At 39.6% G+C, this 27,579-nt stretch overlaps 1 protein-coding gene across 4 annotated transcripts; it reads left to right on the forward strand.

Moving 5' to 3' along the window:
• Window positions 1–27,128, forward strand: kif20ba (kinesin family member 20Ba). 4 transcript variants are annotated; one of them, XM_057048028.1, is made up of 34 exons: window positions 1–101; window positions 1,152–1,264; window positions 1,590–1,679; window positions 1,804–1,926; window positions 2,086–2,224; window positions 2,754–2,938; window positions 3,093–3,147; window positions 3,264–3,464; window positions 3,598–3,709; window positions 4,146–4,217; window positions 4,308–4,454; window positions 5,428–5,590; window positions 5,715–5,870; window positions 5,940–6,041; window positions 6,879–7,018; window positions 7,101–7,221; window positions 7,667–7,853; window positions 8,131–8,597; window positions 8,796–9,307; window positions 9,490–9,628; window positions 9,843–9,965; window positions 10,043–10,100; window positions 11,280–11,405; window positions 12,839–12,969; window positions 13,044–13,199; window positions 13,579–13,740; window positions 15,263–15,367; window positions 15,563–15,670; window positions 16,029–16,241; window positions 21,837–21,875; window positions 25,041–25,115; window positions 25,543–25,660; window positions 26,241–26,380; window positions 26,533–27,128. In XM_057048028.1, exons 2-34 carry the CDS (start codon window positions 1,154–1,156, stop codon window positions 26,608–26,610), a joined length of 4,854 nt encoding a protein of 1,617 aa, XP_056904008.1. In that variant the 5' UTR covers window positions 1–101; window positions 1,152–1,153; the 3' UTR covers window positions 26,611–27,128. The 4 variants fall into 4 exon arrangements, with proteins under 4 accessions (XP_056904008.1, XP_056904009.1, XP_056904011.1 ...); XM_057048029.1 differs by having other exon boundaries at window positions 16,032–16,241; XM_057048031.1 differs by having other exon boundaries at window positions 7,667–7,716; window positions 8,129–8,597.
• The last annotated feature ends 451 nt before the right edge of the window (window positions 27,129–27,579 follow it).

The raw sequence follows: 27,579 nt of genomic DNA on the forward strand, positions 1-27,579 counted from the left end.
GTTTCAAACACATACCGCGGCGGTGCCTGACGTTGTTTAGCCTTTAGCACCCTGACATTTGTTTCCTAATAGACAAGTGCATATTGTACGCAAATTGGCACGTAAGTTATTTTGTTTTGTTTTATATTGAGTGCTATGTAAAGTAGCACACATCGCTGTCTTTAAGTTATTTTGGTTTTGACAGCTAACAAACTAAGCTAAGGGGCTAATATAGCTCGGCCAAGGTTTACGCAGCGTCACTCTGGTCAATGTAAATAAACATTCAAGAGGTGGTTGAAAATGTTGGTTATAGGTTTAAAATTTATGACTATGTCTATTCAGGTTTTAATCCTAAGAATCAATATTCGCAGCAAAATCCTACTGCCTTACTGAGGCGTTGGGCAGACCATTAATGCCAAGGATTCCTAACATCCCGACTCACTTTGTTACTCTCTACAAAATGGAAACTGAAAAGGATTAGACATCATGCACACTATTTCACCTCCTAGGACTCTTGTATTTTGATGTTGCTTCTTTTTAATTCAGTCATATCAGTTCTTATCTAATAATTTCCTATTTGCTTCACCACAATTGATTTGGAAATTTAATAGTCAAAGTGTGACTGGAGAACAGGCTTCCAACTTTTTCAGAAATGTGGCATATTTATGTTGGGATAAAGAATTTTTTTTCCCAGAACACCTTTATTTTAGGTACTGGCAACTAATATGACAAAAGCAGCTTATTGAGAACAGTGTCTAAGTAGATTTAGAGTGTTTATTTCTCTGAACTAATTTTAACGCAAATCAAGGGGACATTGTAATTGGATTAATTAGATTGCATTATTACCGTAACAATGCTTTTTATTGTAAATGTAAGGTTGTCACTCTTTTAACCAACTAATCTTTTTACACAATAAGTCATTTTAATAAATATGATTTCTAAACAGTGACAATAAACCAGAAGCCAGCGTCATTACTTGTCATCAGTAATGTATTAAATTATTCCTGACATTAATGATACTTTTCCATAGTGAAATTGAACCCATAACACTGTAAATTTATCTAGCCCCAAATTTCACTATTATTATAATTAACATCTGATCACAATGCACTAATGAATTCAGCCATTATCATAAAATCAAACTGAATTTTTGGTTGTTGTCTTTGTTGTAGAAATGGTGGAATTGTGCCCAAACAGTAGCTCAATCCAAGCGGAGATGGAACCACCTAAAACTAGCAATTTGACACGACAGCTGCCATCAGATATCAGCGGCTCAGTTTCGCAGGTAAACTTGATAAATTCATCAATACTTTATCATACTGGCATATTTCATTTAAAAAAATATTTCAAAATGATTCAGCATGTAAAAAAAAAAAAACTTATAATAATTATTACAATTACATAGAGTAACTGTTGGTTCTAATTACATTATACATTACAGTTTAATTTTGCATAATATCTTTGCTAATTTCAGGACAGTGTTTCTGTGATTGTCACATTTTGTATTTATAAACATATTCTTCATGTAAGCACTTACATTGATTTTGTCTTTGAACCTTGTTCGGTATAAGCATGCAATTTAACACTGGTTTGTTTGGATTTTATTTTAGCATTTCAGCACAGAAGAGAAAGAACATCTTCAGGTTTACCTGCGAGTCCGGCCATTCACCACAGCAGAGACCATTAATGGAGAGTCACAGGTAAAAATAGAATACTTTCAAGTTAGCTTAATGTACACTGTAAATATTATACAGAAATATATTTTATACAATAAAAACCTTTTTTTTTCTCCTGTCTCTATCCCTCTTTTTGTGTTTTTAACAGGAGAGTGTTATTATCAGAGACCCTGACACAGTCATTCTGAAGCCTCCCAGTTTGCCTCTGTTAGTCAGACTCAGCACAGACAAAACCCTCCCACAGACTGGACAACGGTTTAACTTCTCTCAGGTTTGTTTCTGAAAATTGGACTTTCTGCACACAATTTTTTAAATTTTATTTTTAACTTCAAGTCTTAATGATGGATTTGTCTTTGCATCTAAATCTAGGCCAGGATAGACTGTCCCATTCTTGCTCTGAACTTGTTGTTTCCCATTTATTTCTCTCCAGGTTTATGGACCTGAGACCACACAGAAAGAGCTATTTGAAGGCACAGTAAAAGATTTGGTCAAAGATGTTCTCGAAGGCGGGAACTCTCTGGTTTTTACTTATGGAGCTACTAATGCTGGAAAGACTTTCACATTTTTAGGTCTGTATTTCTTCCGTACTGTGTTTAAACTTAAGACAGGATAAAACATTCATTCATGTTCTACTTTTGAAATGACTGTGGCAATACAACCACAAGGACTAAAGCAACTTTTGAGAATGAGTCAAACATCATCAGAAATGTGTCCGTTTTTCTATATCTATAGATGTTGGTATTGCCCAGAATTCATCATGACTTGTCAATTGTACATCAGAAAACACCAAATAACTGACTTTTTAAACAATATTGCACTACTGTCTGTACCCATCTTCGCTGCTCATAATCAATTTGCTTTTTGCACCATGTTGATTACATTCAACTTTATTGTCACTGCCCATCTGTACATAAATGTTTATATAGTTAGTTATTTTGTTTTATTGTCTTATTTTTTTCCCATTCATTATACTACTGACAAGTGAGAAATGAATTGCCACTGGGGACAAATAAAGGTCTTTGACCTTGAATTGTAAAACCCCGGAGGCCTCCATAGACAATATATCTAAACATGAGTGGATTACTTTTGTCACCACAGGTCCAGACACTGATCCTGGTATCCTGCCCAGGTCTCTTGATGTCATTTTCAGCTCTGTTGGTGAGAGAGGTTTCATTGGCATGAGCATTAAACCACACTGCTCCCAAGAGTTCATAAGGCTCACTGCCGAGCAGCAGAGTGAGGAGGCACTGTTTAAAAGGAATCTTTTCAGGCAGCTAAAAGAGGTAACCCCTTGGGGGAACTTGGATAATCCTTAAGAACTTCCTCACATTTGTTTAAATGCTGTAAATAATGAATATTTTCACTTAAATATGTACAGATAAATGTAATCGGTTTATCTTATCTAGTATATTCCTTTGTGTTCCATTCTAACTGCAGATTGAACTTATCAGTTCCAGTTTGTTGAACTCAACAAATACGACTCTTCTTGAAGGTGCCATTTCATCTTTTAACATTATCACTTAATTACATACCTGTCCTGAAGTGCAGTCAAATCTGTTTGATGATTTTCCCCTGGTAGGAAACATCTTTTATTCTTTTTTCATCCAGAGTCATCAGGGACGACGCTATCTACTACAGACAGAATCAGCCTCGACCTCCAAACACACTTTAAGTTTTCCGTTTGGGTTTCATTCTGTGAAATCTACAACGAGAACATTCATGATCTCTTGGAGGTGATGCCCAGTGGAGCTTCCAGAAGGACTGTCCTACGATTGTCACAGGACATCATGGGTCGCACCTTTGTCAAAGGTACAACAGTTTGATATTTGGGATCAGTTATGTGACTGAAGTGTTGTAAGAGGATACACTTTAAGTGTGGAGGGGGAAAAACTCCAGGTTTTTAGGCATGATACAATTGTTAAAATTGGGCCTTTGTTTTTAGATCTGCGTTGGGTTCAGGTGAATAATGCAGAGGAAGCATACAAGATCCTGGTATTTGGCAAGAAAAACCAGAGCTTCTCTGCTACCCGGCTCAACCAGCTCTCCAGTAGGAGGTGATTAAAGAACATATTTTACACAATTTCATATCTACAGTCTCAAATGGACATTCTCATGGTTTGCTTCTCTTCTACAATGTCTCCATCTAGTGGTAGCTTTTCAGTTTGAAAGGAATTGTTTCCAGCAACCATTGACTACTTTATTCCATAGCTGCGTTTCAGGGTCCTGAAACCATGCAAAATGTCCCGTCTTTGTTATAGAATTTTTAGTTCTTAAGAATTTAGTCAAATTTTTAAAAATGCGTTACCTGTACAAAAAGACCATTTGTTTGAATTAATTTGTATACTGGTCAGTTAAAAAATATTTTAAAACACTGCACTGACCAATAAGTCAACTGTAAACTGCAAACAATCTTAACCTGATGTTGCCCCCTCCTAAGCTCTTTCTCTGTGCAAATAAGCTGAAATGTGTATTTTTCCCCCCTCTGTGCAGCCACAGTATTTTCTCCATTCGTATATTAAAGATTGAGGATCTTGAGTCTCCAAAGGTTCACACAGTCAGTGAGTGAGTGAAACTCTTAATTTAAGCCTAACATACAAAGGAAATACAACTTTAATAAAACAGCAACACATGAGTAATCACATTCTTTTATAGGTTGAGCCTATGTGATCTGGCTGGTTCAGAGCGATGCGCCAAGACTCAAAATACAGGAGAGCGTTTGAAAGAAGCAGGAAACATCAATACATCACTTCTGATCCTTGGGAAATGCATCAATTCGCTGAGAAACAACAAGCAAGCCAAGTAAGCTTGTCACTAACGTAAACTCTCCATTTGAGGGTTTCATTGAAACTAATACAGACATGAAATCACTCACACAGTGGCCTGTAATACTTCTCAGCTGCTTTTACTTTTCATAGATTGATACTGATGAAGTCTTTGATACACAATTAGAACCCCAAAAGGCAGCAATTACAGCCTCTTCTTGGGTATAATGTCAAACTTTCCATATCTGAGATCGGGTGTTTTGCCATTGTTCTCTGCGGATGCTCTCAATTTCTGTCAAGTTGGATAGAAAGTGTTGCAATTTCAGGTCTCCCTGGCGTTGTTTGATTGGGTAAAATTCAGAACTCTGGCTGGTCCACTCACATAGTGAATCTTTGCTTCAGTCTGAGGTCCAAGGTTCATTAAGTTTGTCTCCGCTTATCTTTCCACAACCCTGACTTTTACTGTCCCAGCTGCTTTTTTCACTTTGTCATTCTAAGGTATTTGGTGTAAATTGATGAGAGACGCACATTTTTTTACTCTCACTGTAATTTAAATGCCAAAGTAAGTGGCCTGATGTCCATTATGGGCTGGAAATCTGTTTTTGCTACTCATTCTGTCATGGTTGTTAATTTCTGTTAATTGCAATCTAGACAAACATAACCTCTAATATGATGAATTGATTTTACTATCTCCAATTTAAAAACTGAGGCTTGTATCTATTGGGGCACCAAAGCAGAAAGATCAATAAGAATAGAAAATTGCTAGATGGCTGATTTTGGGCAATGCACCGTGTGGATAATATATCATACATAACTTCCATCACCTTACTAACCCAGAATACATTTGGGAATCAGCTGAAGTACAAGGACATCATTAAGGAAATATTATTGTGACAGAGGTTGCTGAGTCGGCATTAACACAAGTACTGTGAAAAAGGCAAGCCTTTATGGGAAACAAAGCCTTGTTTGTTTGGTTTTTGCTTTGACATTTGGTCTTTTTTTTCCCACAGGCTGCTTCAACACGTCCCATTCAGAGAAAGCAAGCTGACCCACTACCTACAAAGCTTCTTCTGTGGTCGTGGTAAAGTGTGCATGATTGTTAACATCAACCAGTGTGCCTCCATGTATGACGAGACTCTGAATGTCCTGAAGCTCTCTGCTGTGGCACAGAAGGTTTGCTCACAGTGTTTTTTTGCTCAAATGATCAAAAAATGACAATTTGATCCCTGAATGATGACTCAAAAAATTACATCAGATTTAAATAGATGCTTGAAAGCAATACTGTGTTTTCTTCCAGGTAGTGATTCTGTCTTCAAAGCCATTTCCTACCATGTCCCAAAGCTCTGTCGGCGAGATGACCTTTATTGAGTCTGAGAGAAAGAGGAAGACTCTCAGTGACACCAGCACGACGAGCAACACAGCTGGCTCTTACAGCAGTCTGGAGGATGTGCAGGTAAGGCTTTTTCTTTCCCCTTCATTCATTAGAGGTGGCATTATTAAAACCTTTCTTCTTTCTTTGCAGGAGGATGATGAATATGAGAAAGGAGAGAGTCTAATAGCCACTAATGGTGAAGAGGAGAATGAGAGTGATGAGAAAATTCTTATTAGTAAACATTTTCACTTGGTAAGTCTGAATCAAACCTATACACAAAACCTAAAATTAATCTGGTGTACATAAATTCAGCTTTTATAGTAGCTACTTTGCTCTTTTGGAATACTACATGTTGAATAAAATCTCTTAAAGAATGAAAACTTTTCAGTGTACACGGCATTTTAATTATGTGGTGATTGAAATCTGAAGTGTGTTTGAGTTTCAGGTGATAAGTTGGTGCATTAGTCAAATTGGAGTCAAATATTCTGCAAATATGCGGTTGAGTGAATGAAAGAAAAAAAATGATGAAATGAAATTAAATGATTCACCTGCACAGACCTCTGCTCCTAGGTGGATACAGGGAATTAAGTATAAATGGTCTGTCAAATCGTGGAATAAATAGTCGTTTTATTAATAATAAATGCATTTAATAGGATATGAGGAAACTAGTACACTATTTAACATTAAAGTTGTTGATTAAATATTCTGAAAGTTTGCATGGCTTCAACAGATTATTAATTGGACCAAATATTGACATTGGGAGTTTTTCTTTGCATTTAAAATAATTAGGTGACCACATGAGATCAGTACTCTAAATAAGACTAATTGTTTTGTGAAATACTGTTACAATTAATTATTTGAGGGGATGAATCAAACGAGTACACTTAGTTATAATGTATGTTATTTAATTATAGTTTAGTTTTAGTGCACAATTTACCATTTATCTCAAGTTTATTGAAAGTAACTTATTGCTGTATGCTGCTCATCTACCTTTATTTTTTACATATAATAGAGTTAATAACACTGAAGAACCTTATAATAGTGACATAAAAAACTGGTGAATTGTTTTTGCTGATGTTTCTTCTATAGAAACAGGTGGCACTGTTGAAGCAGCTGCAGCTCCAGCTGAAGAAGGAGCAAGCAGAGAACACACTCATGGAGGCAAAGGTCAGGGAGGAAGTCGGCCAAGAGTTTACAAAGCTCTTCTCTGAGATGCAGGATGACTTCAAGTAAGATTTGTTTTCAGTCCTATTACACCTGTAAGTGCTCTCTTTTTGGTTGTTGCTATGCTAAGTCAAATTTGTGTTTCAGTGAGCGCCTGTTGAGGGAGAGAGAAATTTTGGAGGAGCGAGCAGAAAAGAGGCATGAGATTTTCAAGGACCTCATTCACAAAATGACCACTGCTGCATCAGATACAGCTGCACAAGAAACGGTAACAAAACCTCTGTAACGGCTCCCTCATTAGCATTGGGAACATCATGTCCTAAATCTGATGTACAGTTCAACATCTAACCAGTTTGGAAATTTTGATTACAAAAACAGGCCTGTAAAATGTGGTCCTTCGCAGTCATTCAGACACTTACTGTCCTGAATTATTGAGTTTTACCACAATTTCACCTGCTTACACTCACAGGTTGTTACTTAAATAATGATTTTTGTCAAAAGTCTGTCTGCTCTGAGAGCAGAAAGGTAAAGCTATCTAGCATTTTATGCTGCAGAATGCAAGGTTTGGTTTCTGTTTTTGACATTCTGTATTAATCACTCAGGGTTTTTATCTGTAGCTGCGTTAACGGGTCTGAGGTAACTGCAGCAGGTGCATAAACTGTCTCAAGACGCCAAACATGGGAGTGCTCATTTGTCTTTTCCTCTTCCTGCAGGACAATTCTCAACAGTCCTTCGCTGAAATGGTAGATTTAAAGAAGGGCACAGATGAGTGTCTAAATCTGTGCAGAGCAGTTGCTGAAGGTCGCAGAGAAGTTGTTCCAGAGGAACTGGAGAGAAAGTTGTTAGTTCTAAGTGAACAGATGCACAAAGTCCAACAGCAGTGGGCACAAAAACATTATGGTAAACAACAGATTTGGGTGGTTCTGCATTGTGTTCTGTGATGTTTTATTGTCAGTGTTGATTGAAATTATAGCCCAACCATATAAATGTGATCTTCATTAGGTATCAAACCTTTAAAAGGAATAAAATAAGATTATGAGTTGCCCTGAGCCTATTATCTGGTGCTTAACAGTTCATATTAGCTATTATCGACATGTTCATTTTCTAAGCAAAGACTGGAAGATCTAGAATCCTGAAGAATTTTTCAAACTATTATCATTATTGTATGATGTTCTAGGTGAGGCCAAAGAAGTCAAACAGGAGGAAAATGAGTTGCTTCTCTCTGAGCTCCTGGAGAAATCGGTAGAGATTTCTCATGTGCAGAAACAACTGGGAGATCTGCATAAAGGCACAGAAGGCATCCAAGAAAAAGAGGAGGTACTGGCATCCTTACACGAGGAGCAGAAGGCCCGGGAGGAAGCCCATTCCATGCTGGATTCTCTAAAAAAATCCCTTGAAGCTGAGAAGATGGCTAGGATTGAAGCCATCGCTGCCCTTGAAGAAGCACAGCAAAGAGGAGATAAAGACCTAGCTGCTCTAAGCAAGGAAAAGAGTGAAAAAGAGGAGCTTCAGTCTGCCCTGGAGGTGCAGCGAGAAGAGGTCAGCAGACTGATTAAAGAGGGAGTCCAGAGGGAGCAGGAGGCAAATCAACTACAAGAACAAGTCGATAAACTGACAGCCAAACTAGAGGCCTCACAGCAACAGGTAGGCCCCAAAATTGTTGTAATAATGGTCAGTTCTGAAACCTCTTAAGTTTAAGTTATGTAAGCAGTCAAGAAGTTGAAATTTGAGTTAAAACTTGGGCAATTCTTTCAAGCTGAAAACAAGATCAATTCTACTGGAAAGATTTAGAACAATTGCATTTTGTAAGTGATAAAAGTGAGATGTTTTTAATTATCACAGGCCACCAGTGAGATGGAAAGAGCCGAGAAATTGTTATCCCAGCTCGAAATTAGTCAGGCACAGCTGATTCAGCATTCCTTGGAAAACCGAGAGAAAACTCTCCAGAGCCACCACCTTCAGCCCTTTGAGGAAGAGATAACCGCAGAGGAATTTGGTGATCTGAAGAAGAAAAACTTGGATTTCCAGTCAGAAGTGGCAATGCTGCGGGCAAAGATCTCCGACATGGAGGCCTTCTCAGAGCAGAAGTTCAAACTACAAGAAAACTGCAGACAGGAGGAGGAGGTGAAGATGGCAGAGCTGCAAAAAACAGTGCAAGATAAAGAGGGTCTGGTCATGGCTCTGCAGAAGAGTCTGCAGAAGGCACAGGAGCAGCAAGAGGAGGAGAAGACCCAGGCTGTCCAGGAGGCCCGACGCAGGGAGGCAGAAAGGCGGAGGGAACTGCTGGCAGTTGCACATGAAGCCATTGCTCACAAAGATGAAGAGCTGCTGAAGAAAGCAGAGGAAATAAATGAGTAAGATTTATTGAAGAAAAAACCTGCTTAAGAATGCAAAATATTACTTTGGACAGTTGTCTGATTTTAAAATTAATTTTCTGATTCTTCAAACTGCTTTAATAATGTTGCCAAAATATGCATGAAAATGTATGTATGTATTGGGGCATTTACATTTCATTGATCTAATCTCAAACGCACAGTCTAAAGGAAAATGCTGAGAAGGAAGCTGAGAAAGTCAAAAGTCTCACACTTGACCTACAGAGGAGAGAGGAAGACACATCAGACCTCCGAGAAAAACTGGCCGACTACAAGAAACAGATGCAGCAGGTTCAGAAGGAGGTGCATTCCATGGTTTAATAACTAGTATAATAATCAATAAAGACCTTTTTATGATGATAATGAATGAATGGTAATATAAATATTGATTACAGGTAATGACAATACCAATTCTTATTGAAATTCTTATCTTCATATAAAATTTCTTGGTTGCAGTTGTGTTAATCATTCAGAACCAACAGGACTTTTTGTGTCTCATGACTTCTCTCACCTGAAGATCTCCACCATGAGGGAGGAGGAGAAAGCTTTGAGGCAGAAGCTGTGTGAGATGGAGAAGACTAAGAAGCAGCTTCAGTGTGACCTCACCAGCAGAGACAGAACCATCATGCAACTCAGAGCGGTGCGTTCTATAAGAGCGGGATGTGTCTTTCTGGCTATGCCCTTTCTTCATCCTCTCATTTTCTTCACCTCCCTCAGGAACAATCTGACAGAAAACCTGAGCAGACACTCCAACTCTACCAGAAAACCTGTAAAGGTAACTTGTCTGCATCAGTTTGTTTAATGTTTCTTCTCATTTAACAACATTTTAAACCGTCCAACGTCACATAATAAAACATTCCTTTAGTCATTGTGCTCATTCTAATACTCCAAAAAAATAATCAATAGAAGCACTTGCTATTCACATCATGTAAACACATGGATTTATGCAACATAGCTTTATCCTTAAAATAAATGTCAGCCATATTCATATATTCTTGTTCTGCTCTTTTTAAGGCCCATAAAATTTGAATGTAGCTGCAATTATGAAGAAGAACAGCCTTTTATTATTCCCCAGAAATAAGTACTATTATTTATATACCCTGTTTAGAACACACAATAGCCTCTGTTCACACTGCAGCCCCAAATGAGATTTCTGTCCTATCTGGATTTGTAAAAATCTGATTCCATGTAGTGAAAGACTGTAGTGTAGTTAATCCCAAATCCCATTTTTCAAATTCGATTTCGACATGTTACTTTAGCATGGACTAGTCTGCACGTGCAATCAGGATTTGGTCATCTGGAAGTAGTCACACGCAGCCTGGTGCAGCAGAGACAATCAGAGCCACCATTCAAAATTGCAGGTAGAAAATGGAACATAAGCTGTTGCACATTCTTTCGTGTCGCTACTTCTGTGTTCTGCCATATTTCCGCGTACTGAGGCCAACATTGTTACCGTGACAACCGGTCCCGATTGGGCTCTGGAGTCCAGAAGCATTGCAATCTGATTTGATCCCTTGCAAACGGCACTGCTGAAGCTCGATTTGAGCAGTGTGAAGAGGGCCGTAATATGTAATTATACACAGAACACATGCAATCCTTCAGCTCACAGTCACCTACTCCTGACCTACAGATTAAGTTACTGCTGCCCTGTTGGTTAGTTTCAGAAGTACTTTTAATATATGCAAATCAATTTACTTGTGTCAGTCAGCATACTGAAATGGTTAAGCTTATTCATTTCAAACTTGGTGTATTGCAAGCAAATTTCTTCTTTAACATCTGAAACAAGGGTGAATCTTAACTTTCTCCCCAGGTCCTAAACCAATTTACATTCTGCAGTTTTCTTCAGTTGGCCCTTATCATTTTAATTTAATTTAATAGACAATATGATCTAAATCCGGTTATTGGATGACATTGGCCACACTCTGAGGTCAGGCTAATGTCTGTTGAATTATAGACCTGGAGGCAAAAGAGCGCATGATGGAGGACATGCGTATAGCCCTGACAGAGCAGGAGGAGACACAGAGCCAGATGGAGGAAATTCTGGAGGACAAGCTTCAACTTATCCAGGAGCTCTCTGATGGTAAGACAAACTGGTGGACTCACTGTTTTAGATGCTGTTGAAATAGTAAGTGGTTTTCTCGTTCAGCAAAAGCATTCGATCCTCAAAAACTGGAAAGAAAAAAAAAATTTAATATTTTGTCATGGTCATAACTTTAAGGGGAACAACATTAGGTCAGTCAGCCAAACAGGGTTTAATCTATCATACATTTTTTTTCTCCCAATAACTTCCTCTGTATTCTTATAATGCAGATAGAGAAGAAACCTCAGGACAGAGCCTTGGCTTTAAACTGGAAATTTTATCCTTAATTTGTTCTTAAAAAATATGTAACCAAAAACAAGTAAATACAGCAATAAATTGGTTGATGTTTAGTGTCATGGACTTATTAGACTTATCCTCAGCAAAGGCAAGACATCACCTAGATCCGCTTGTTGTTTATGAATATTCTCTGAAATAGGAGCTCATATAGTTTAAGGAAGTTATTTCAAGAAAGACAGTTCTTGAGCCTCATCATACTCCTACTTCCTGCAGCACAAGAAAGGGAGTACTTCTGTTAAATAGCTATAGAAACATATGCTATTTCCTGGTAAACAGAGTGCTATTGTTCAGTTGAAGCTCACTAAATTGAATCTTGGTAATTTTGAGTGGAAACTGCTGCTTTGGGAAGAACATACAACCACAGTGTGTTTAGATTAAACACTGCAAAGCAGTATGTGAGGTATCTTCTTAGCTAGTGTGAGGGGGTCAGATAACTGAGGCACTCTGACCCAGTGCTTTTTCATGTCAGGTTAGAGACAACACCAGACCATGCTGAAGGGACTACAATCCCCATCTCTCCTTAAATGTCTGGCGTTCTTCAAGAAGGACTGGGGGAGGTAGCTGGAGTTGTATGAGCTTCACAGTGCAGGAATACAGAACCGAGCGGTTTCTAGTAAACTGTTGTACTCATCAACCCTTGTCAATTTTGGCATTTAGATTCTTATTCATTTAGAGTTTTTTTCTTTTTTTGCCCCCCTGACAACTGTCTGTCATGTTGAGAGACAGCAGCCTGACTTGCAGGTACGTTGTGATTAGCCCAGTGTGAGGCAAGTGATTGCATAGCTAATTTCATTTTTCCTATTCATTTTTTCATGCTATGCTCCCCCATTTTTTTCTTTTCTGAACAAAGATTATACATTTTGACTGATATTAATTGCAATAATTCTGTAAATAACAATTAAACATTTTCTCAGCACTCTTCTAGGGACTTCAACTAAACATCTGTGGAGTTCATTTTGTCTCATTCATTCATTTATTTCCAGTAGATATAAATCTGACTTAAGTGATTTCACACACTCATTGCTGAAAGAAACCATAAATCTTGATCTGATTCCTGTTGACGTTTTAATGATGCATTTTCATTGAAACGATTAGTTATCACAGTTGTATAAGTGATGTGTTTTTAACCTTTACAGAAGTGGAGAAGCTAAAAGGGATGTCATCAGAGCAGGATGGGGGAAACAACACTGTCTGTCAAGCTGAGAGTCTTTCCCATGACCTTAAAACAGCCAGACAGGAAGCTGCTCAGGCAAAGGAAAACCTAAATGTAACTTGGTTCAACCTGCTGATCAGTTTTGATTTTCAAAATCTGGGTCTACTGAAAGTGGTGTCTGTTCACAGCTGTGCACAGAAAAGCACCAAGCCGAACGAAGAAAGTGGCAGGAAGAGAAGCTGTCGCTGATTGGTCAGGCTAAAGAGGCAGAGGACAAAAGGAACCAGGAAATGAGGAAATTCATTGAGGACAGAGAACGCTTCAGTCAGCAGCAAAGACAGTTGGTATGCAGTCAAACTAGTTTGTCACTGTAATTTCTATTACTCTATTGTTTTAATTAAATTTATCTTACAAGCATCTTAGATTCTAATTCTTGTATTACTGAGTCAAAAGCAATGCTTTATAAAACATTGTCTATCATTGTAAATGCTGTATAAAACAAACAGTATACTCTAAAATAGCCTTGTTAACATTTTTTAATGTTAGAATTTGTAATAATTTAAAATGCTCCAGTAGTTCGTTTTGTTTTTCCAACAATAAGAATGAAAAGCTACATTCCTTTTTTTGGGCAATTTTTGGTGTCCAAGTTCATGATCACCTGCATCCAATTCACTCAATAATATAGATCCTGGTACATGTTTCTGTGTAACTCATCAATGCCAGGATTCATTGTCCACCCAGCTTGTGGAGAAGGAGCAAATGATGGAAAAATGGAGGAAGGAGAGAGACACTCTGGTTGCAGCTCTGGAGGTACAGCTTCAGAAACTTCTGTCCAGCCAAGCAGAAAAGGACAAACTCATCCAACAACTGCAGCGACCACCAGAGGTCAGTACGATGTAAAGATGTTAATAGAGTGGAATCACAAAAACTGTTACTAAATATCTAAAAACTCTCTTCAATCAAGAGGGGAGATCTAAACACAATTTTTCCAGTGTTTGTGAAGAAAATAACAAAAGTAGGTTTCTACTCTTCTTGGAATACCCTCCCTTTGACCTCTGCACACACTCCAATCAGTGATGTGAGAGTAATTTCCTCCCATCATCTGTCAGGGCAGAACACCCTCTGAGATGTTATTGATCACTGTTTTAGCCAGAGGTGAAACAAGAGGAAAGTTTACCGAGTCCACCACAACAGCAGTTTTCCACCTTCTTTCACAGGCAAGAATTCAACTTTAGATCAGATTCAGAGGAACAAAGGCATCTGAAAGAGATGGAGAGAGGGAGAAAACAAACAAATAGACAGACAGACAGACAGGAAAGAACAGATGGACAGATCCATAGAGGACAAGATGGATGTAACGAGAGACAGTTGGGTAGACAGAGAAGGAGCTAGATGGGATGAGAGAGAGGGATAGGTACCGGAGGACAGAGAGGGGGTAGATGCTGAGCTATATGGATAGATGACCTGACAGAAAGCTAGACAGGCCAACAGAAAGTTAGAGACAGACAGGTGGAGTGTTTTTACTGAAGAAGTGAGAATATCTTTCTGCTCAGACAGCTGTTGTGCTTTGTGTCCAACATGTGTTGTTTATTGATCTGCAAAGATAATTGAAATCAGCATCGGACATACGTCGGGTTTGTGGTGTCATTGATATTAAGTGTATTCAACATGAGTCATGCAGCTCCAGGATTGATCATGCTGCCTCATTAATTTCACACTGAATATTCATCTTCTAACCGGAGCTGTGTTAAATTGTTATGAATGATGTTTGTGGAGGGGGGGGGTCCTCTTTTATATGATTGTAATAATGAATTTCTCTTTAATTTTGTAGAAATTCATTAAACTGACATTTAAAATGATAGAATCACACATTTTATTAGCATCAATCGTGGTTAAATTAAATGAAAGAAACTGATTGTTGTCTGCTCTCTCCTAGCAGGCAGAGTTCATGATTTACCCTCACACAGCTTTAATAGAGACTAAAAAACAGGAGTGTGTTTGATAACTCGGGTTTACCCCAGAATTACTGGTTATTTTCAGTGACTTGTGTTCACATCTGACAAGTTACACTTAGCGAAATCTTTAAAATAGATTTCACTCATTGTATTTTAAGACTTTGCCTATTTGTTTTCTAACCATCCCTTATTATGCAACTGAATTTAAAACAATTTATGTCTCCGGTATCCTGACATAGACTCTCAGACTGAATTAAATTATTTCCTGTGAAATTAGCTGAGAATAACAGACATGCTATGTGTGGATATTTATGCTGTTTTTACAATCAGTATCAGTTCAGAAGTGACTGCCGTATGTTTCTAAACATAAGTATAAATAATATTCTGTTTTGGGGAACCTACAGATATGGTATAAGAAATCTTCCTGATTGTCCTCAAACTTCCTGTTACAGAGTAGTGATGGTAGCAGTAAGGCAGAGATCCTGAACACTTGGCACGAGACGGCAGCAGAGCCCCTGCAGCCTGAGGAGGACCTTAATCTAACAGGAGTCAATCAGGTCGGTTTAGGTTTACATCGACACAAGCTGAGCCAATAGAATTTCTGAATCCTACTTTTAAAAAAGCCTGTTTTCTTTTGCATTCGAACACTCCCGAATGGCAGTCAGCCAATCCCCATCCTCACCTGATATTAAATTTAACATTTATCTTAATATTTAATCAAAAATTCTAAAATTAAAATAAAACCCCAACAGGATAAAAATGGCAAGAGCTCAACTTCAACGGTCAGTGAAACTCGGAGTGAAACCACAGACAGGAGGTCAGGAGACAACAAGGAAACAAGAGCTTCTGTCAGCAGTCTGGTGAGCTCTGGATATGAAAAGTCAGCTATATTTGTTTGTTTTCCATGTTTGGCAAGGCATTCTTTCCTTAGAAAGTAATGATGTGTGATGCTTGAAATACTTAAGAGTGGTCTTTCATCAGGCAGATTGAATCAATAATCACATCTGTCATTGCAAAATTCTTCCAACTTTACATGTATCTAACATCATCTCAATCTAAAGAATAGTGCTGAATTACAAACCTGAAAGTAAGATTTATGCCACAATCTTCAGTCTGATTTGGAAAATTGGAGCTTTCTTGAGCTTTGAAGTCCCTTTTTATTAAAAAATTATCTTTGAATTTAAAGAATGAAAAAAAATGTGGAAATTGTAATTCCAGCAGAGCTCAGCTGGTGGTCCCTCAGTGCTGGACTCCTTCGAGATCTCCCACGAGCATGGAAGGACCAGCCGATTCCCAAGGCCCGAACTAGAGATCTCGTTTAGTCCACTACAGCCCAATCGAATGGCCCTACGGCGACAGGGGCAGGAAGGAGCAGTCACAGTCAAAATCACACACTCGGCACGGAAAAGGAAAAGTGAGGAAATTGATAAGGTAAGAAGCAACTGACTGAGACATCCTGTTGATGTGTAGTTCATGTCACAGTTATCGTAGTTAAAGACTGCATGCCTTTCTGATAATTATACAAAATCATGTAAACTGGGTTGCACCATATATAATATCGTAACATAAACAAAAGTCAAGACAAATGAAACGTTTTCAAAAATGTCACAAAATTAGCCAATTGTGGATCACAGCATTCACCAAACAAATCTGGACTAGAGAAGAATCTGATGAAAAAACATGAGAATTTTGTGGTTAGACTCAGACTTGAAGGTGACATATGAGGATCAGAGTGTTCAGCTGCTGCCACTTTTGATGCAAGATGCCGATGAGCATCGTACGCATCAGTGTCTCTTTCACTGTCGATCTATTTTAGTGCCACAAAATGATAAATCCATCAATGGGTAGTCTGAGTTGGTTTAGGTTACTTTTAGCATCATATATGCTCATGTGGAAGCTCAAGCAAGGTGCTACAGAAATGTTACCTGGGAGCAGAAAGAAAAATTCCACAGTGGGAAAGCATCAAAGGGAATCGAGGCAAGGTGAGTAGATGGTATGCAGTGGAAAAGGGGAGGAAATATCAAGGGAGGTCTCAGGCTTTTAGATAAAAATACATCATGGTCTTCTCAGTACTGTGCAAAGACTATTAAAGTTCTCGCTCTTGATGTAATTGTAAGACCTAATCATGTCCTTATTAATGCTTCGATAATATAATGTGCACAGTAGCTTCTGTGGAAACATTTCAGCAGTGTGTGTCTGCAGGGAGGGTGGCTTCTTTTTTCTTACAGGTGTTGTTTTTCATATTATTTGGAGGAAAAGAATATTGCTTACTGGCAGCAGAGTGGTTGTGTTACATGATTACACATTCTCCTCACATGTTGATTTAATGAAATTCTAAATGGTACACCTGCTATCTATTGGTGCAAATGGTGACAAAAGCGTGGGCCGATTGTGAGTTATTTAATGCTGCATCTGTTGCCTAGATGTGCTACGTTGTTTAAATCTTGTCATGACTCCGCCTAAGTCATGTCTTCATGTGGATGCAGAATGCCATAGTGAACGTGGTGCCATCTTGCACCACCCGCAGGAAGGTGCTGCTCAGCCTTGTTCGATATTTAACACAATAAGCTGAATGTGTATGTTAACCAAAATGTAACATTAGCCCACCATTGTCAGGGTTTGCTGATATTGAATCTGTCAGCATTGAATTCTAAATGGTTGTTGATGTTTTTCTCAGATGTTGATCAGATGCAAACACGAGAGGTCACCTTGAGCTCTTCATCGTCTTAAATCCTTAAGCATTCCAGCACCCCTACATATATCGAGTCCAATTTAAAAACACACTGGAAGATGAATTTTTAAAAAGCATCATGACACTGCAAACTCCTGTAGAGGACACAAACCTAACATGCCTGTGTGCATGTGTGTGCACTGAGCAATATCAGTATTCATGGGGCATTTTTTCCTCAAAAAATGACTGCATGCACCGAAACGATGACAGTCATGTGAAAGTGGGAAAAAAAATAGGCTGTTCACAGGGAGGCGGTGAAATGTTCCAGAGCTTTCTTTTTGGACCCCAGCAAGTGCAGCTTTCCTGCAGCAGTCCAGACTTGTGACTAGAACAAGTAACAAAGTCTCCGACCCAATTCCATCTGAGCCACTTGTGAACCTTTTCATTCTGTGAACCGACAATGTTCTGTGTAAGCACATGCAAATCTCATACTGCATTAGAAAGTCGTTGCAGGAAACACAAAGTAGGCTGTGCAGAAATGAGCCCAGACTCAAAGTACGCTGCAGGGTGAAGGTTGTTTTTAGGACGCTATTTCTCTGAAGTGGAGAGGAGAATCTTTTATTTACCTTTGGGTGTTTACATGAAAGCAGTGGAAGAATCAGTGTTACTGTAAATGTTGGCATCATTTATTCCCTCTTACATCTACAGAAGTAGAAATACGATTGGGTCTTTGTCTTTTAATTCTGGATATTGTCTCAAATCTAAATTTATCTGGTGTGTGTCACACATAACATGAACATGAATAGACAGGTAAATAAATACATACCATAGTCGTTATCAACCTGCACTGCTGGCACAGAAAAAGCAGGAATTTTCTTGTCTTATCACCACATGAAATATTGTCCTGATACAAATTACATATGCAAAAAGGTTTCACTGGCGCAACATTTCAGTGGGCCAGCATATAAACACGATTTGTTTTTAAAGCCAAATACTGGTCCTTTAAAAAAAAAAATAAACGAAAATAAATTTTCTTAGTTTCCTTGAGAGTACAATGCTAACGCCACTCATTCAGGCCAGCCCAACATGGTATCATCTTAATGACCACACATGCTGACAGTACACATCTGCAGTATCTTCCTGCTGCTTCTTCAAAATTCTCCTGAATGGTGATATAATAACTCCTAAGTGTACCACTGGACCGAAGCATTCCCTCCTGCACAACAAGATAATGAAGCGTTCCTCCGGTTTTGATGTTTTGCGTGTCGGCACCAACTTTCCCTTCTTTCCGTGACTGCATGTTTAGGAGGTACTGATTTATATTGGAGTGCTCATGCATGAAAATAACCTTGGGCCTGAACTGATACCCGCAGGTGCTCGGTGTGTTGGGTTTGCTCAAATTAAAATCAATTTAATTGCTCTTGTGAAGACAGCACCAGGACAATTAAAGAAGAGCCAGCTCTACAGGTCCTCAATTATCCAGGTCATAGCCGCTAAGTGCTTGAATCCAGGGACTGTGGACTTCTTTTCTCTTGTTAAAAGATGTGTCGCCTCTCATCTGAAAGCCTTAGGCATTAAAAAAATTTGACAAGATGAGCGTTAATAGGAGTTTTATGTGCAATTTATCACAGTTTGTTTTGTATCAAAGCAAAATGAAATTGAGCCACTTCCTACAGAACACAAGAAACAGTATGTTGGTTTGTTCACGTGCGTTAACGATAGATGTGGTTTTATTAGTGTTATTGTTGATGGATGGAAATCTGCCGTGACTCAGTTCTCCATGATGGATCTTTATTTTCTTTTTCTGAGGATTGAAATAAGCTGCAGAACTTCACAGTATGTTTTTTTGTTCATGGATAGAAATGAGGAAGACTTGGAGAATAATGTTAAGACACTCAATGAGCTGTGGAAAGAAAATCGCACATGACCAGAACTATTGGCAAATTAATGTAATTACTGGTACATAGATCAAAATACCTCAGTATCCCTTAGTTATGGTGGGGATATTATTCAAAACGAAAGGCTTTTCCATTGAGACTATATTTAGTCCTTAAGGTCAGCCGGAAGTACCAGAATCTTCCTTCCTTAATATTTAAAGCCGAGCAGTGAAGACGCCCAGCGGCTGCATGTTTGAATCAAAAGCTTATTAGCTGAAAATGTTTGCCGGTATTTGTATATCATTTGTTGTTAACCAGGCTCAGAGTGTGTTAGCCTCTTTCCAGCTGGTACAAAGATGGAGACATGGAGAAAGCAGACCCAGATGGTTCTCTGTAGATAAAAATCTTATCAATTTTAATGTCCAAATGTTTCAAGAATACTCAGAGTTAAAGGAAAGTCCAAATTTGGATTGACATTAGTGCAAATCCATCTTTTATCTCCCCCTTTGTGTGCATTTCATTCTCTTCATCACTGTTCATGATGCTAGCTTGACCCAGTTTCCTCTCCCAAAGCGTGAATTCTACCTCTATTTGAGTATATGAGGGAAAATGTAGATGGGACAGAGAGCTCCCGTGGGAGAATTAGGTAAATGGGCTTTTGTTGCTAACAACAGGGGAAAATGTTAGACAGTGCAACACAAAGGCGAGATATACAGCACATTAAGATGAAAATGGGCAGATGAACAATGAAGTGGGTGGAGGTTGGTTGAGGGTTAGAGGAGAACAACACAGCCAAATGAGAAAGACAAGAAAGGTAGAATAGATGGCAACTGACAGAGGTGCAGGGAAGAGATGAAAAAGAGGGTAAAATGGGGGCAAGAGATAGAGGGCAAAATGAAAGAGGAGGGCTTGAGGATAAGAAGGTGGGAAAAGAAGCGTTGAGAAGGGCAAGTATAGAGAGGAAGGTCTGCGAGGAAGAGAGGAAGATAATATCATCTGTCTCTGGGGAAAAACAGGACAGTAAAAGTTATTGGTTTTTTTTGTGTGATAGTACAGTGGTACTTCAGCATATGGGACACATTCCCACTCCATCCAAGTGTGAAGCATAAACCTGCTCATGTGGTCGTGCCTTAGGATTAACAAAAACACATGTTAGATTTCCACCTTCAGTCTTTAAATGGTACAAACCAAATGGTACCTAGAGTTCGGTTCAAATGTTGTGCAGGGTGGCGTTGACTCCGGTGACGTCAGCTTCCCGTCACTCAGTCAGACTTGGTCTGTTAGTCTTGATCCAGCCAGAAGAGCAGCAGCAGCAGCAGAGAGCAGCTTCCACCTTGAGGAATGAGACAACACTTAACAAGGTTTCACACGGTTCAGGGAGACGGGGCTCTCAGACCGTCTGCATTCATCAGGTCCCACACCTGCAGACATGAAGCAAGCTCCGCCTGCATTCTGTGTTAGTGTGGCAACAATAGTTTAATGGTTTCTGACCACAGGAGCAGATCAATATGTCTGACCGCTAAAATTTCCTTTTTTGTGTTGCTAAATGGAAGCCGTCCCATAAAGGCCCCGAATCATCTCAACATTCTGTTCCAGTAAATTAAATATAGTTCTAAAGATAGAATACTCTTTCTTAAAGAAAAGTAAAAATGCATGAATTAAAAATGGGCCCTTGACAGTATTTCACACCGTATAACACTTGACCCTCTTTTTGCCCCAGGTCGTTCCACAGGTCATTCGTTCAGCTGCAGCAGGATGCTGGCTTTATGGATTAATATATAATAATATATAATATAATAACAGGTTCAGAGTTGCCATAACATGTACATTAAAGTCATCGGCTGCACTTCTGATGCTTTATCACGCCTGGAATAATCGTGGTCCCTACGTGCTCCATAAAGGTCCGATTGTAAAAAGTGCTCCTTTGGCGTGGTTGATTTTTAATGTTGAGTGTGACTGCAGCACAAAGTGGATGAACACTCATGGCTCATGTTGCATAATGGAGCCCCAACTTCGTAAACCTTTAATGTAGCCCTCTGGAAAGTTAAATCATTTAACTCTAAATCCAAGTATGTCCTGAAAACCCCCAGAATTCAAATTGAAACACATTTTATAAGGGGCGGCAGGGTGGTTCATTTCCCAGCGTGGAGTTTATGTGTCCCCCCCCCCCCCCCCCATTTTTGTCAGCGTGTCTGTGTGGTTGAAACCTTTGGTGTTTATGAGGGGCTGACAGTCTCTTAAGGAGTTCATTGCTCTGGTGGGCAGAATAATTGTGAAGACAAATTAGTCGTATTAACCTGAAGCATTTAGGGGGTTCTAACAGACCTGTGTCTTCCAGCACAAGTCTATTACACACACACACACACACACACACACCTCCAGCTTAGAGTCATTGATTTTTCTCCCGTACATCGGGCGAAAAAAATGTATTTTGTCGCGCAAATGCTGTTGTTTAACCAGCATCTTTTTCTTCTCAAGTCTCATTTTTTCAGGAGGAGTAAACGAAGAACAAAACAGGTATTTTTTTAAGCCTTGATTAAAGTTTTAATATTCAAAAATGTTGCATTCATTTCTCATCCCTCTTCATTCCTCATTTTTCTGTAAATTTCCACATCATGAGTCACCCTGATATTTTGAGCTCACGAGCACTTTTCATGCACTTCAATCCCATCTCCCACAATCATCCTTGTTCCTTGCGATCATAATTTTGTCTAAAATGATGCTGGTATCTACAGCTACAACAAGTTCACCTTCAAACGCTAACGCCAGTAAGAGCCAGAAATACATGGAGGTGTCTGGTGGGCTTGAACGACGGCCTCTATAATGGTGAAGCGATGAGACAAACGGATTTCTCCTGAAAGTTATGGGCCTGATTCCTTCTCACAAATCATCCGAGGAACCTCGCAGGTGTTCATATTTGCTGACTGGGCGACCTTCTTTACTGGCTGATGAGCCAACTGCAGGTGTAGCTCTAAAATAAAAGAGGGCACCACTTGTGTATATCCGATTCTACATACCGTAATAGCCAGAATGAACCGGTTTTAGTGGTTTACATGGAGTCATTTTTGCCTCCGTTCATTTCAGCTGCTGGCAACAGGAAGTGTGAATGATGAGCGTTACACAACTGTTCTACAGGACCTTCCTCTGCAACATTCCGCTCTGGGCCACACTTGGATAGTCAGCCTTTAAACGTGTACATGATAAACATGTGTTTCTACTTACTGCTGTTATTGTTTTGTTCACATCTACCAGATGAACTGGCAGTTTCCTCGGCCTTGCCTCCTAACATCCTAGCAACTAGTGATATTCATGCTCCAGTGACTAAAATCTAGGTTCCTTATCAGCAGTTTTTGTTTCGGCGGATAATTTTCATTGTTTCAATCATTGATCTTTTTCCTTGATGATGACTTTGATATGGAAATCAAGAGGCATCCTTACTGTGGATGGATCCTTACTCCTTATTTTCTTGCTCTCATTATTCTGTTCAAAGTGTTTCTTTGTCTTTGTGCTCAACGGTATTGGGGGGGATTCTTTTGGTTTCTTTCTCTAACTGGCGATTTTTGACATGATTTAAAGTAACTGCAGATTTCATTTGCTCCTTCTAGGTGGGGGGGGGGGGGGCACCATCAGTGTTTCTTCTATAATGATGCGATCTGTAGAAACAGAACAAGCCTTTAATGAGCTCCATGAAGCATTTGTGGTTCAGCCAGTGTAACAACGTGAGCAGGTCTGGGTTCAGACATGTTTACCAGAACAGTGTTGTCTCTATTCTGCTGACATCAAGGAAAATCATTTGATGTTCCCAACACATGACTGCAGTGTAGATGCTGCTTCAGTAGCAACTAATCCACCTCCCCCACATTATCCTGCACTGTTTGTTACCCTAAATAATCATTTGCAACTAGCATGTAACTCATAGCTTTTTTTTTTCTGCATGTAAACATAAAAAGTTGATACATTTTTACTGCTGTTGCAACTATTAGTTGTTTAGTTGTGCTGAGGATGAGTCTTCTCTCAGATAATCAAGTGTTGGGAGGCCGGAGCGTTTATGGTTGCAGGTGTGCTCACAGCAGCAGAGCTTCAGTTTTTGTCATCTGTCATCTCAGTTTTCTGTCCTCCACTCTTCCAATGATTTATGGCAGCTTTTTCCCCAGAAAAAAGTGGGATTTGTTTATGTTTCGTCAACCCAAGTTTCGTGAAGCAGTGAAATTAATGTTTCATTTTCACTAGTAGTTTTATTTATTTTCCCGCTCTGTATTTTAGAGCTGGTAATTCAAGCTAGGCTACAGACGGCTACTAGACACAGACAGAAGAACAGATGGGACAGAACTGAGATAAATATTCCATCTGTGCTGTTAATCGTCACCCCTGATTGAGCCTCTGAACAGTGCTGTGGCGTTACCCTCTTCCTAGTGACTGGAGGATGGGATTCTGATGAGCTACACCCATTGGCAACAGTCTCTTTCAGTGTCTAGTTCTTAAAACACTCGCCGCCACGTGTTGAATCGTGTTTTTCCCTCTGAACCCGCATCGTCTTATTTAGTTTCTTCTCGCGTCTTACTTTCTAACACACACACACACACACGCCTTGTTTACTTTCTCCCCACTTTCTTTACTTTATCACCAACTTATCTTCTCCCATCTGTGTTTTTCCTCTTCTCTTTCTCACACAGACACTCATCCACATGCAGGCACACACTATCTTCTCCTTGTGAGGACGCACCGATATTTTGATTTCGTACATTTATCCGGCTCAGCCAAACTGCCATAGTAACAGAGTTAAAGTCATCGGCCGTGCTCTTAATGTTTATTCTTTAATGACAAATTTATCGACACAAACAGTGTAAATTAACACCTGCACACACTTCTCATTCCTGCAGATTTTTCTCTTTCCATTATATTTCCCCAGTTTATAATTTAAGCATTATCGGTGATTTTTGCATTATTATCAGTACTTTTGTGAGTAGAGCATGTTGACAGCATCCACTACACCCAGCCCCCAGCCCCCTCATGTCTCCTGCTCTCCTATTTGTTGTGAGTCAGAACAGCTTGACGTGTTGCCAGAATATTTTGAGCGTTTGGAACCGTGTTGTAATCTTGGTTTTAGGGTTAATCACAGGTTTAACAGTGAGCTGCAGAGCATGCAATCATTTCCTATTTCCTCCTACATCATCACATCATATCGCCCCTCAGGAACCACAGCAGGGAGAAAACAGCAGACCCTTGGTCATAGGGGGGAAAACAATTCATTTAAACATGTAAAAATAAACATAGATCTTCGCCTTCCAGAATCGAATTGACAAATACAAATGTTCTACAACTGTCTGTCATCCACATGAGCAGCTGAATATTTACTGGGCTTCTTTTCCAGCCCTCCAGACATTGTGTTTTTTCTGCTAACCATTGAGCACGTCAACTCTTTCGATCCATCTGGCAGGTAAATAACACTAAATTGGATCTTGTTGGCCCTCAGTGGCAATTATTCCAGCTGATGAGTGGCCAGGGTGGAATTGGAATTGTCTGCCAACTGCACAAAGCTTCTGAATGTTTTTATCCTGACATGTTCCCGTCCATGCCATCCCATCATCATCAACTGCTCCGTATTTCTCTGCAGATGAGTCACTGGACGCTCGTTTCTTCTGCTTTTAGCCTGTAATTGTGCAAACGTCTGTGTGTTTGCAGGAAGAAGTGGAGGTGCAAAACAGAAGGAATATGAGGGGCAAACTGACACCTAAGCTGACTCCACACAAGGAGGAGGTGGGAACCAGACAGACTGGCACTTCATTCATACCTCAGGCTCCTTTTACAACTGTTTCAATAGCACAAAAGCAAACTATTCTGCAGTTCTAGTCTGAGATTTAAAGCTTTTAATTTAGTTTTTATGTCTTCTTTTAGGTTCCTTTTTTCATGTGAAAATCTTATTTGGTCTCTAATTTTAAAAAAGCAAGTGAAAATGCCTTCATGATTATTGAGTTTGAGCCATTGTGGGAGGGGAAACGGCTGACCGATGGTCAGTGTGAGCAGTATTTCACATGTTCCCTATCAAGATTAAACTTCAGTCTTTTGTCAGCCCTTATTTCTAAAGTGATAACTGAAAGCATGTGGACGCGGCGCATTGTAGCCCTGGGCAACCGCGGTGTTAAACCACCCATGTTAACCACAGCTTCCCATCTTCTGCTGTCAGATCTCCACCCTAACCAGCCGCCAGGACTCCAAGAGCAGCATCTGCAGCAGAAAAGAGGGAACGCTGCAGAAGATCGGAGAATTCCTGCACAGCTCCCCCACACTGCTCGGCACAAAAGGTCAGTTTGCTCCTAATCCGAAAATTATCAGAGCATGACCAAGAGAGGAGCTCACCTTGTTCCTGTACAGAATCATTTGTATGTCACAAATAAGGAGCTGCTCGCTCGGGTAGAACCCCTCCTGCTCCTCAGTTAGGGACCGTCTACATCAACCTTTCACAGTGGGTAGAAATGCAACAGGAAAAACTATTTAACAGAGGACAAACCTGAGGGGATGAAGCCAGGCTGGTGGTGACCCGGGGCAACAACACTAATGATGTCTGCCAGTAACGACTGAACAGCTGTGTTTGCTGCCATTTCCCTGTCAATTAGTCGGCGCCTCAGGTGAAGTCGTGCTGTCCGTCCATGTCTCACCTTCACTTTTTACCACGAGGGTTTTTATATACTCTTCACCTTCATTGTTTTGGGCACTTTTCTCCTTTCCTCCCCCCACATCCTGATTTTTAAGCAGACGTCAACAGATGTTTCAGGTGTTTAGTCTTCATCACAAAACCGAAGGGATTCGATCTGATGATGCACATTTTAAACTCTGGTGGCAGTAGGTTCATTCTCAGGTTGTTTCTCTTTGTCTGGGCTGCAGCCAAGAAGATGATGAGTCTGGTCAGTGGCCACTCAGACGCTGCGGCCTCCTCTTCATCATTCGGTCTGACGTCACGGAAGAGCAAACGGAGATTGTACCGACCTGAGATCTCCTCTCCGATGGAGGTGCCTCCACACCCGGTCGGTCTGAATTTAAAGGGATAGTTCACCCAAAAATCAGAACACTTCATTCCAAACTCCTGAACCTCAGCAGTAAAAAATGTTTACTGATGTGATGTGAAAGGTTTTGTTGTATTGACATTCTTTCATAACGTGTTTGTTCTTTCTTTCAGATCATCTCCAGAGAACCTGAGGACAAAGACGACCATCTGTCCATCAAGAGGCGCCTTCGCTCCAGGATGGAGAAATAACAATCATCAAACACTTTATTAGTCCTGCTCTGATTTATCTTTAACTTCTCGATAAAGTCACTAATTTTCATTTTATTAACTGAGCTAAAATGAACAAAATGCTAAAAGTATTTGTCTTTCTGCCTGAGGGAACTTAAGTCCCATTCTTTAATATCAAATCACTCCACGGAGTTTATTTGAAAGGAAAGTGCGTATTTTACACTTTGTGAACAAAAGTACTCTCTTCATGTGCAATTTTAGTTTTAGAAAAAAACATTTGTTTTCCTTCTACAGTAATTTAATCACTACAAAGTCATTCTTGTGTATTTCTCCATGAAAGCTGCTGGTGTGGAAACAGTTTGAGTCTCACGTTATGAGGAGCAAATCAGAAATGAAGAGTCTGTCGGAGGTTTGTGAACCGGCAGCAGCTATTTTTAGTACTGTTGTTAAAAGGTTTGCTGAAGCTACCTGAAGTTAAGTTTCACTTTAGAGATTTGTGCACTTTTTCTGTTTTTATATTACACACTTTTGTGAAACAATTTGTTCTTTCAGTTCATTTTCTCTAGTTTTCAGGAACTGACTACAAAATAAGCAGCTTTGGCACGATCAAGGAAACTCGTGCGTTGCCCCCTGGTGGCCGATTGCAGTATAATTAGACTCATTTTAGCAGGAAAAACATAAAATTATCTTATGTAGAAAAATAACATGGGAAGAGGAAGAGGATAATGTCGAGGTTGCAAGAAAGCATTTCTAGCTGCTGTTGCCCTCCAGCTGTTCTACACGATGTAGGAGAAGTTTGGTCATTATTAGGTCAGTGTTTCAAACATTTAAATGGAATTAGCACTTTGCTATCCTCTAAGTGACTTTTATTTATTCATTGATGGAGGAGGTTCATTTCCATGCAGGTAAATAAGATTATGATCTATAGCAGACGTGTGCTTCACATATCCAATTGCCTGATCTTCATTCAAGGGAAACCTTTATATTTGC

The sequence above is a fragment of the Takifugu flavidus genome, chromosome 11 (genome assembly GCF_003711565.1).
Source record: "Takifugu flavidus isolate HTHZ2018 chromosome 11, ASM371156v2, whole genome shotgun sequence".
NCBI lineage: Eukaryota > Metazoa > Chordata > Actinopteri > Tetraodontiformes > Tetraodontidae > Takifugu > Takifugu flavidus.

Coding starts and splice junctions, on each gene's coding strand:
- kif20ba (XM_057048028.1), top strand. CDS start 1,154: ATGGTGGAATTGTGCCCAAACAGTAGCTCAATCCAAGCGGAGATGGAA. Junction 1,927..2,085: donor AACGGTTTAACTTCTCTCAG/GTTTGTTTCTGA, acceptor ATTTCTCTCCAG/GTTTATGGACCTGAGACCAC. Junction 7,019..7,100: donor GAGATGCAGGATGACTTCAA/GTAAGATTTGTT, acceptor TTTGTGTTTCAG/TGAGCGCCTGTTGAGGGAGA.